An 11,806-nucleotide genomic window follows, 5' to 3' on the forward strand; every position below is an offset into this window, starting at 1 on the left:
CTGCCTTACAGCTCTTTTAGGTTCACACTTTGACCTGTGGCCCTGTTTACTTTGCCTTTTTTGTTCAAGCCCTAAATTACCATCAGATGTGAGCTTTGAGTCAATTGTATTAAATGGCGCTTATTCTTTTTAAAGAAAATATGGTTACATGCTGCATGAGTATCTTTTGTGTAACATTATCTGTCAAAATGAGAACACTGTAAATATGTAACCCATTTCAACTGAAAAACTTTGATTCAAAGACTAACATTTTAGTTAAATCAAATTGGCAAATCGACACTTGAATTTTAAAAGAGTTAAACTGACTTAATAACAAATTGCATTTCATTTGAGGCAGCCAAGTTTTTTAAAGTTCAATAGATTTAGTGTCATTAGACAATCAATTAAAACCATTCCTGGAGAAAGCAACAACAGGCAAACAGTTCTTTCATTGTTTATTATCTTATTTTGTCCCACCTGGGTTTCGACAAGACTTTTTAAGGTGCGTTGTCATCCACAACACAGGAAAAACATTCAGATAAAACAAAGACCGCCATCAGATTGTTATGCTGAAGGGATGGTGGCAGCCTGGCGTATTGCACTTACATTCTTGTCAAACCTTAGTTTCCTATTCTAAGAATATAGAACTATCAGACTGTCAGAGCAAATACCTTCAAGTGTCAAACCACGCAACTAAGGAAAATCACACTTCAGTGTTATATTAGTTCTGCTATATCAGTTATCTCAGCAGTCATAATATCTCAAACACAGCCTCACAGTAGTATAAGTACACCGAGCGACGCTTTACGGGGGCAGAGGTGACAGATCATTCCTAAAGTGCTAATAGAAAGAGCTCTGCAGGTGGATGTATATGACATAATCATCAAGCAAACTAGAGACAAACAGACCTAAACATACACAGTATTAACCAGTACCTGTTTAAGGCAGATTTTTGTAGTTTTGAAAGGTCAGAAGGCCTAAAAGAGAGCTGATATTCTTAACAGAAACAGTAAAACTGTGATACTTTTATACCAAATCTGAAATCCTCGATGTGCAGACTGCTTATTTGATGGATAGACTGCCTGTCAGCTAAATGTATTCTTTATAAATCAGTCTCTGTTTCTAAAACCCAATTCAAACATTGTTTTGATAAAAATATTCAACATACATCACTTCGAAATGAGTCCGCAATAGTGCTCAAATGTTTCAGTTTTTGCTCTGGCCTTTGACCTCAAAGTGTGAACTGACAGACAACTTTTAAAGACAAATACATAATTCCTCTTCATAATACAACACAGAAAAAGCAGCATTCTTACACCAACATTTTCATAAACATGCCACAAAGCTAGATGCACAGGGAGGGAAAGAGAGAAGCTGTGTGAGGTATTCTGGCTGTCTGATGGTAAGAGAGACTAACCTCTTACAGCATTTACTTGTATACATCTTCACAAGGGTTAATAAATTGAATGCGAGAACAGCTACAACGCTAAACTTTTTGCTTTGCAAAACGACTTAATGGGTGTCATCGGGTGCTGCAATTTTCTCCCGGCTGGGCTCCATGCCCCAGATCTCACGGGCATACTGGCTGATGGTGCGGTCACTGGAGAATTTGCCACAACCAGCAATGTTGTGGATTACCTTCTTGGTCCACTCCTTAGTGTTCTGTTTGGGAATAATGCATAGACAATTTTCTGAAAATGCAGTCAGTTCCTAGATTGTTGTGTTTCTGTATTGTGTAAAGCCATTGGAGAACAAAGCAGGTAAAGTAATATTTTCATATTTAAAGTAGCTCTGTAACTGATATAAAAGCCATAATAAAAGCATTAAATAAACTAAGGAAATGCATAATGTATTCATTGCTAAATGTATTCTTTCCTCTCTAAAAAATACAAATCTCTTTAGAAGGAATGTGGCTTTTTTTTGCAAGTAGTTGTTAGGTTAGTCCCACCCATGGACCGTTAGCTGAACGTTTGATGCATAAGGCACACTTTCATGGAAACACTTCACCAAGTTTAAAGTTGTCATCTGATTGGTTCAATTTAACAAGATCTTTTCTGTGTTGAGTATTTTAACGGTCCGCCTGGAAACAACAGGAAGCCCTCTGATCGAAGAATCTAAAGCCCAAAGTATAGTCCGGCACCACGAGCATGCCGTAATTTTCATCATCAGGAGGGTCCACGGAAGAAGCTGTGCGGACGCGTTTGTGCGCGAGACGGACACAGAAAGGCAAGTATACACGGCCCTTAAGCTTCCGTGTTTGCATCGGTTGCAATAAGAATTCACATTATTTTCCATTTCCACGCCACTAAACATGATGACGCGGCACAAAATCAAACGTGATTGGTTGCTTTACCTGTCAGTCATATGACCTCCTGGGCAGGCCTTGACCAATGAAAGTGGCTATGGGACACTATTGTTAGGTAAACTAAAATATATTTGGTTATTTTTTTACAAGTACAAGGACTCCAATATGTCCTGCCCCAGTTTTCCGTTTCCACAGAACATTAGTCATCATTTGAAAGAAAACTGTGTATTTAATGAGGTATTTCGTACACACCTTATAAAGAGCACTGACTTTGTCCTGACATTTAATGTAGTCCTCATAGTCAGCAAACACCTTGAACCTGAAACCACACAACATTTATAAAGCATATGATCAGTATTAAAACTATGATTGTGTAAGAAATGAAAACAAAAAGACGGAAGAAAACAAACATTTTCAGTTTTTCCTACCTGTCATGATACAGCAGCATGTTGACAATGTCTTTAAACTGGTCAGGCTCTCCAGGACTGAAGAATCCTGAAGAGATCTGATCCATTGCTTGCTTCAGCTCTGGCATTCGGTTATAATACTCCATGGCATCATATCTAGAAACGAGCCAATATTAACTAAGTTAAGCAGCACTTGATCCAATTTCCTTTTACTTCAGTATAAAAACACAATGACAATTTACCATTGTAAATAGTTTTTTCTACTTAACCTTAAATACGCCTTAAATGCAACTATTATATAAACTTACGATGAATCTTAAAATATATTACAAAAAATGTAACAGTATTTTTGCAAAATCTATAATTCACCCTTTCTTATCAAGAGCTTCAACATCCTCCACTCTCATGCCAAAGATGAAGAGGTTGTCTTCTCCTGCCTCTTCTGCCATCTCCACATTAGCCCCATCCATGGTTCCGATGGTCAGAGCTCCATTTAGCATGAACTTCATGTTACCAGTTCCAGATGCTTCTGTTCCTGCAGTGGAGATCTGCTCGGACAGGTCAGACGCAGGGATGACTGTAAAAGATGAAAGAGAGAGAGACGCAAAAATAAATGAATTGAATGAATGAGCAGAAAGACAAGTTGAACAGATAATAACATTTCATACCTTTCTCAGCCAGCGTGACCTTGTAGTTTTCAAGGAAGATGACTTTCAGACGATCTCCCACCAGACTATCATTATTGACCACTTCTCCAATTGCTGTGATCAGTTTGATGATCATTTTAGCTGTGTGATATCCGGGGGCAGCCTTGAATACATCATTTAACCATGTTTACGTATATTCATTTGGAAGACACTTGATTTAAAAGCAATTTATGGAACGATCGACAGATTAATCTGAATATATCTTATGTGATCTTGTCATTGTTAGAAATATGGTATAGTCTATAGAGGAGTTACTGGAATGTTGTACCATGTCATGTTCAGTATCAATGTGATCTGATTGGTCAGTAATCCACCTCACCTTTCCTCCAATCATAATTGTCCTTGGAGTCCAGGCCTTGTTTGGCTCCTTTTTGATGCCTGATCCAAAAAAAAGATGATTTTATAGAAGATATAAATTCTTGTCCTACCTTTGTATGGAACACTTCTGAGATTAGGAATAAAGCTATCTGGTTCACAGGAAACAAAAGGATATCTTTACTCACGGTTGTAGAGAGTGATGATGTGTAGACAGTTCATCAGTTGTCTTTTGTATTCATGGATCCTTTTCACTTGTACGTCAAACATTGAGTTTGGGTTTATCTTCACTTTATATTGTTCTTCCAGGTGCACAGCAAATTTCATTTTATTCTCCTGAAAACACCAAAGCCATATAAAATGAGATTCTCAGTTTGCCGGAATAAAATGAAACATGGATTATATTCATTTCATATTTCACCTGTTTGACTTTTGCGATGTCTCGAATTAACGCGTCATCATCTAAAAACTTCAGGAGGTTCTTCAGCTGACTCAGGTCACGGATGTAGTCATCACCAATTCTCTAACAGAAACAGCAATGGACCACAACACAAAATAAAAACACTTAAGTTATCACTTATTGCTCCCGGAATTCTTTGTAAGTCGCTTTGGATAAAAGCGTCTGCTAAATGACTAAATGTAAATGTAAGTTATGGTCTGCTTTTTTTGAATACCTGTTTAAAGAAAATAACAAAAATAATATTCGGCATTATCTTGTATACATTGATATGTTTATTAAAAATAATAAACACACTAATATGTTTGTTTTATAAATAGGTTTATATTTATATTTAAGTACTAGCCTAAGTGGTATGTTATCATATTTCTTTTGTAGGAATCGGAATGTCACGACAAATCAGAAAGTCATAAAATATAATGTTATATGTCCTCTAACTGTAGATGTAACAACTTTAATCCAATGTTCTTTACCTCAGCGATGACTTCAGCCAGTCCAGGGTTACACATGACAAGCCAGCGTCGGGGTGTGATGCCATTAGTCTTGTTCTGGAACTTCTGCGGGTCCACCTCATAGAAGTCCTTAAAACTGTTTTAAAAAATAAACACCACCATATTAGTCTTGATCTTTGATTCCTCACTAGGGCTATGAACTGTTAGATGGTGATATCTGTGATGTTAACTTTTGTTATTATGTCTTATTTGGATTATGATAACAATTCCACAGGCAGGAGACATACACAGTGTCTTTGATGATGTTGGAGTGGATTTGAGCCACTCCATTAACTGCGTGAGAGCCAACGATGCAGAGATGAGCCATGTTGATCTTCTTCTGACCTTCCTCTTCAATCAAAGACATGCGTCTCAAACGGTCAAAATCCCCAGGGTAGAGTGCAGCGATACGCTAAGAAAGTTGTGACAAGATGTAAGGGTAAGAAGTTTTCAAGTTTTCACATTGGGGTTGTGAGTGTACATTTTAATGTACAGGTACAAATACACAAATTCAAATCGACATGCTCTCAAGTTTTGCTACTGATTTACCTTCATAAAAAAACGTGTTAGAAACATGAGTTTCTAATATGGAATAAAGGAATTTTTTCTAATATGGAGGCACACAATTTGCTAAATAAGAAAAAACGTAATCATCTCCCTTACAAACTTAATGTTTCACATCAGAAGACATTTACAAAGAAGTAATCTCACTGGAGACATTTAGATACTTTTATGATGGCTGTACGGGCTTTTGGAGCTTCACCATTTTGAGTCCCATATAAAGATACCACGATTGCATTTTATTTAACAACAAAAAATGTGTTTAGATACGTAAGTCACATACATCTGTGATGGCATGACGCTTAGTAAACTATGAGAGCATTTTCCTTTTTGGTGCGTTTAAGATTCACAGAAGGTTAAGTCATGCAGAGCAGAGCTGTTTTCATAACCTCACTCATAAATTATTCTCTATTCGGACAGGACATGAATTACATTTTCTTTAAAGGTGGGATGTCAGATTTCTCTTAGCGGTTGTTGATGTTCAAATCACCAACAACAAACACCCCTACCCCCATCTTTCGCTTTGTTAGCGCTCGGCTCAACTAATGTCCGTCCTGTGCACTGTGCTCCTTACTGCTTATTGGCTACAAGGTTGTTTTTTGGTACTCGGCCCGACTTTGTCTAAACAAGCGTAATTCGGAAGTCAGACATCCCGCCTTTAACCTCCAACCCCTCAAAAAAGAAATCCTCAAATGAAGATCAAGTGAAATGTATCATGGAGAGAATGATTGTTCCCAGACCTCCATATGACGCCGGTTAATCTCATAAATGATATCCAGGTGGCGGGGCAGAAGGTGTTGGAACAGGTCGACGGGCCAGCGCTCCAGAGCTTCTGGCAGGACAGTGTGGTTTGTGTACGCACAGGTACGCACGGTGATGTCCCATGCCTAAGAAAAAGGGAAGAATAAAGAAGAGAATACAAGATAGAGAGAGCCGTACAATGTCATGTTTTAAAAAACAGAAGACAATGCATATAAACCTTTTGAACTTCTGTTTTACAGCCATTGTAATAATATCACAGTTTCAGAGCATAGTATTAAAATATTTTTAGGTTTTAAGGGATTAAATGACAGGAATTTTCACTCACCGTCTCCCAGGACAATTTCTCATCATCCAAAAGGATTCTCATCAGCTCAGGGATCGCCATTGCAGGATGGGTGTCATTCAACTGAATAGCCACCTGATAAATAAAAAGATGGCTGTAACTGCTTTATCTTGCACACTGTGAACATTTTCAATGTAGTTATGCAGCTAGTTACTAGTAACTTACTGTAAAATTATATTTATCTAATTTATTGCAGAAAAAAACAATAAAATAACAGCCTCATGCAAGGCATTCTAGGAAACAAAAATCCAAATTTGTTCCGTTTTTTTGTTTAATTTTGGTTCCCAGAATGCTTTGCATGAGGCTGTTGTTTCTGCTGTCAGCAGACATTTTTTACATTGCAGGAATTATACACACCCTTACATACAATTTCTGGGGGGGGGGGTTGGCCACACACGCTCCGATGGGTTGATGCCATATTCTTCATAGTAATTCAGCGGTGTCCTACCTTATCTGGAAGTTTGGTCAGATCCATCCGTACCACCTCAGTGGAGCCAAACTTTGAGGCTTTAAATCTACGGATGATGTCCTGAAGAGTGGCAGCCACCACAAAATATTCCTGCTTAAGACGTAACTCTTTGCCTTCAAAGAACTGACACACACAGGAGGATTTTTAAGTGCTTTGCTTTTGTTTAATATTCTGTTTAGACAGAAGAGAAGTGGGCTCACATTGTCATTAGGGTAAAGCACACGGGAGATGTTCTCAGCCAGATTCTTGTCCAGTACAGCCTGAATGTAACCACCAACGTTAACTGTTTATGGGGACAAAAGGTCTGTAATGATCATCTTGTATAAGACCCTTTTTAGCCTTTCGTCATAAGGGGATGGTTCACCCAAAAATGAATGAATCATGAATTACGCACTCTCGAGTTGTTCATAACTGTATACATTTCTTTGGAAGAATGCTTGTAACCAAACTGCTCTTTTAGCCCATTGACTACCATAGTAGGAAAAATTACAATGTTAATCAAAAGTGCCCCAAATTTGTTTGCTGTCCTACATTCTTCAAAATATCTGCTTTTGTGTTCAACAGAACAAGTAGTAATACTAAAGTTATTTTTCTGGTGACTACTCTGGTAGTCAATAGGGTCAAATAATTGTTTTGTGATAAGCATTCTTCTGAATATCTTTATATAAGTGTTCATCAGAACAAAGACATTAATACAGATTTCATCAAAGATGAGTAAATGATGACATAATTTTATATTTAAATATAATAAACATAGAGATAGTTTGAATACTTTAATTGAACTTTTTAAGTATAACCGATGATTACTAATAGGCAAAAAGACCTTTGAATGAACTCACAATCTTTGAGGTGAAATTCACACGGAGCTTTGGCAGACCAGAGCCTCATTGTGTTAACAATGTTGTTTCTGTATCCCGGGATGGGTGTATCATAAGGCAGGGCAAGAACAACCTGTCAAGCCAAGGAATGAGAGATTTAACAGGGTAAAATTTCAAATGTAGCTGTAAAAATACATTGTGATTATGTGAATCTGTTTTTTTTATACAACTGTTTTTGTCTGTTGAGCATATTTATATCTCCTGTGCAAATATCTCACTAAATAATGTTATTTATAATATGAAAAATAGATTTTTTCTTCTCAGTGTAGTAGATACATTGTTTACTTTGCTCATACCTGTGTGTCCACCCATTTGACTCCATCAGGGTGTTGCTCCACTCGACCATAGAATTGTACAGGACGCATGTACTCAGGGCGAGCCTTTTCCCAAGGGTTGCCATAGCGCAGCCAATCATCTGCCTCTTCCACCTGTCATGTTATGTCAATAATTTATAACATAAATCAGCATTTGCTGCAAACACGTATAAGAATCTAAGATATTTTAGTGACATACTGTTTATGTGTTTGATGCAGGTTGTTAAACACAGACACTGTAACTGTTTCCTACCTGCCAGCCATTAACAATTTTCTGATTAAAGATTCCAAACTCGTAGCGGATTCCATAACCATAAGCTGCAAGGCCCAAGGTTGCCATAGAGTCAAGGAAGCAAGCTGCAGAGGAGCAATTAAAATGGATTAAAATGCAGATCTAATGTATCTGTACTGGCCATTCATTCAAAAGACCAGTTAGAACTCACCTGCCAATCGACCAAGGCCTCCATTTCCCAGGCCAGCATCCTCCTCCATGTCCTGAAGCTCCTCCATATCCAGACCCAACTGAGAGAAAACAGAGAGTAGATTCAGGAGGGCGGGACTAAATGAGGTATGTAACCTTAAAAAGTATTTTTAAATTACCTGAAATATAAATGTATTTATCTACAATACTAATAATGTATTGTCCTTCTGGAATTTCCATTAGCATCAACAGAAACACAAAAATAAAGACTTCTGTCTTTTTATAGCCCAGAACCACACTTAAAGTCCCCTTGTGGTGAAAATCTAGTTTTAAAGTGAATGTTGTTAATATGTCTAAGTGGTGTTTTCAATATGCTTAGGGACAAACTGTCTCACTGTCCATCATTTTGACGGACAGACTCTGTCTGAAAAATCTGTCATAATCTGTTATTACCTGTCACTATGGCACAAGGTGATTAGCATAAAGACACATGGTCACGAGACACACGGGACAAGCAATGATATTCAAAAAAATGGCATTTGGCCATTTTGAGCGAGAACAGTGACAATCTTGTTTGCATGCAAACGTGACTAAATAAGCTCTAAATATGAAAAGAAAATTCTCAAAAGTGTTTTGCTTAGTATCATGAGACATGTATTAACCTTAGACATGCAACCCTGGAGCTAGTGGATTACTTTTATGATGGATATATGTGCTTTTCGGAGATGGTCACTCCATCCACTTGCAAAATAAAGCCAGGAACAGGCAGGATTTGGATTATTATTACTTTCAAATGTGTTCACCAGAAGACAGGAGGACATGTAGACCTAGGATGGCATGAGGGTTGTCAAAACACAAAAATGTCATTGTGTAGGGCGAACGCCATTTGTTGACCCAGTGCTGCCATGTTTAGGCCGGTCATCCCAGTCAAGCAAATAGATTGCATTTCCGTTTGGTGCCACTAGTCGGACAGATTTTTAATGCATTCACTTCTGTCATTCATCTCACCTGATAGATGGCTTCATCACAGGCATTCTCCAAAGCTAAGTTAACCATGGTGTTTTGAAGGGTCCGTCCCATGTAGAATTCCAGAGAGAGATAGTACACACGCTTTGGAGACAAACACAGAGAGAGAGAGAGAGAGAGAGACAGAGAGAGAGTGAGAGAGAGTGAGAGAGAGAGTGAGAGAGAGAGAGAGTGAGAGAGGTGTGAGAGACAGAGAGAGAGAGTGAGAGAGAGTGAGAGAGAGAAGAGTGAGAGAGGAGTGTTAGAGAGAGAGAGAGATGAGAGAGAGAGAGAGAGAGAGAGAGAGAGAGAGAGGAGAGAGAGAGAGAGAGAGAGAGAGAGAGAGAGAGAGAGAGAGAGAGAGAGTGAGAGAGAGAGAGAGAGAGAGAGAGAGAGAGCGAGAGAGAGAGAAAGAGAGAGAGATAAAGGGGTGAGATAAAGGTGAAGATAAATGTTAGAGCACTAAGATCCATAAAAGCCCTCTAGTGACAAATACAAACTGATCTGTATTCTGTGAGCTCTCACTCGGCACCCCTGCAAACCTATAATCATTGAATGGAGGCTGCAGTCAAACAATATCACAGCTATCACTGAATCCTTAGTTCCCAGTCTGCAACATTTAAGTATTTAAAAGATAACAAAGGCTAAGACAGAAGAAAGTGCAAGTATGTATGTGTGCTGTGTCCCAGCCATGCTCTGCATGTATAAATAGCTGCATTAGGAGTCAGTGTTAAAGGTTACATGCTCTGACAAGATTCCAACCATCTGGAAAGCGCAAACTCTATACACATCAGAAACATAATGTAGTTTCCTGTGCATTTATTACTGTTAACGTTTATTTTTATTTAACTTTTTGTGTAAATGCTTAGGAAGAGATTAAGACATGCTGCATGCTATTGTTCATTGTTAGTTCATGTTGGCAAATGCATTTACTAATGTTAACAAATAAAACCTTATTGTAAAGCGTTGATAAATCATCTGTGTACTCATGAAAAGCACGTGATTATTTTTAGATCAAACCAATCACAAAACAGGGTGCAAATGCTACTGTGACGTCATTTTAGACGCAAAGCATTCTATTTCTGGTGCAAATGTCACATTTTATAAAGGCAATTTATCAACTCAAAAAACAACGGCGTAATAAAACAAATAATACACTAACTGAGCTATTTGTTATTATTTATTGTGACCACCAAGATGTTTTAAATTATGCATAAAACGAATTCCACTACATTGTAAAGCTGCGTTCATTCTTATTTTGGACAGTTGTGTCAGCGAAACAAGAGATAGACCAAAGGTAACCATTTGACCTGTTGATACCCTTGTCAAGGTCAGATAACGAAATCCCTTCCGTTAATTCATTCGTCGGATCTTGAATTTAAAGGGGATGAAAGAAGATTCTGACATCAGACATGGCGATTATGTCATTCTTGGGGGAGAAAAAGATTAGCCATTATCAACCGAACCTCAACCGCGACATTTCTTTCTGCGTAGCACACATCACAAAGCTTACACTCGCAACAAGGATTGAGATGTTTTCATATAAATATATTATAATGTCGTGTCTCTAAATGCGCAACATTGTATCCCTGGTGGTTGAAGTCCGGCCCCTCCTCCCGTTACCCATCTGTCAGTGGTGTACGTGCGGCCGCCGACTGTCAGATGAAACTGCGGAATTTGGAACTTACTTTCGGGTCTTTCTCGTAGTAATGTTGCTGCGTCCGGATCCATCTTCCCACCAAATGGTCACGGACCGTCTGCGCCAGGGCGAAGTAATAATCGCGCTTGGTTGCAACATTACGGTCCTTCACCAAAGTAAAGTGTAGATGACGATTAAAATTGGTCTTGAGGTCTGCGACGTTTTCAACCCCGGCTAGTCCTCGCACGGAAATTTGCTTCCTCTTTTCTTGGTCCGTCAGTGGCTTCGACATCTTGTAGACCGTTTAATATAAGGTCCCACTGGCGATATGAGTATACGTGATGTCCGCTGCGTGTGTTTGCGACGCGCGTCACCGTAGTTTGCAGATGCTCAGGGTCGAGCGCGCTCAACGGCGGCGCGCACAACCCCCCCCCCCCCCAAACACATATATAAACAAATGCGCACACACACACACACACACACACACACACACACACACACACACACACACACGTAACACGACCACTGTATACAACAACTGTGCAGGTCATAATATATTTAGAACAGTTGTGTAATAATGTTATGATAGCAGCCACAAAGTTAATACAACAGGACCCAGTGGTGTGAGTGAATTATCTTGATAGGTTTAAGGGAACCATTTATCATATATCTTGTGATCATGCAAACCTGTCGATTCTAGCAAGGGCACAACCTAGTATGGAAAAGAATGTGAGATTTAAATAAAAAAACAGA

General features: G+C 38.7%; 1 protein-coding gene across 1 annotated transcript; it reads right to left on the bottom strand.

The window, feature by feature from the left end:
• Nucleotides 1–394: 394 nt before the first annotated feature.
• pygmb (phosphorylase, glycogen, muscle b) lies at nucleotides 395–11,474 on the bottom strand. The gene is made up of 20 exons (XM_079454397.1): nucleotides 11,103–11,474; nucleotides 9,418–9,519; nucleotides 8,432–8,510; nucleotides 8,242–8,345; nucleotides 7,971–8,102; nucleotides 7,636–7,747; nucleotides 6,997–7,079; nucleotides 6,776–6,919; nucleotides 6,310–6,402; nucleotides 5,963–6,109; nucleotides 4,910–5,073; nucleotides 4,644–4,758; nucleotides 4,135–4,236; nucleotides 3,902–4,049; nucleotides 3,718–3,776; nucleotides 3,360–3,501; nucleotides 3,061–3,268; nucleotides 2,713–2,847; nucleotides 2,537–2,603; nucleotides 395–1,641 (listed from the first exon to the last, which is right to left on the bottom strand). Exons 1-20 carry the CDS (start codon nucleotides 11,343–11,345, stop codon nucleotides 1,492–1,494), a joined length of 2,529 nt encoding a protein of 842 aa, XP_079310523.1. The 5' UTR covers nucleotides 11,346–11,474; the 3' UTR covers nucleotides 395–1,491.
• Between the last annotated feature and the right edge of the window lie 332 nt (nucleotides 11,475–11,806).

This window comes from Barbatula barbatula, assembly GCF_947034865.1.
Source record: "Barbatula barbatula genome assembly, chromosome: 1".
In the NCBI taxonomy this organism is placed as follows: Eukaryota; Metazoa; Chordata; class Actinopteri; order Cypriniformes; family Nemacheilidae; genus Barbatula; species Barbatula barbatula.

Coding starts and splice junctions, on each gene's coding strand:
- pygmb (XM_079454397.1), bottom strand. CDS start 11,345: ATGTCGAAGCCACTGACGGACCAAGAAAAGAGGAAGCAAATTTCCGTG. Junction 7,748..7,970: donor TCAAATGGGTGGACACACAG/GTATGAGCAAAG, acceptor TTGGCTTGACAG/GTTGTTCTTGCCCTGCCTTA. Junction 4,759..4,909: donor AACATCATCAAAGACACTGT/GTATGTCTCCTG, acceptor TTTTTAAAACAG/TTTTAAGGACTTCTATGAGG.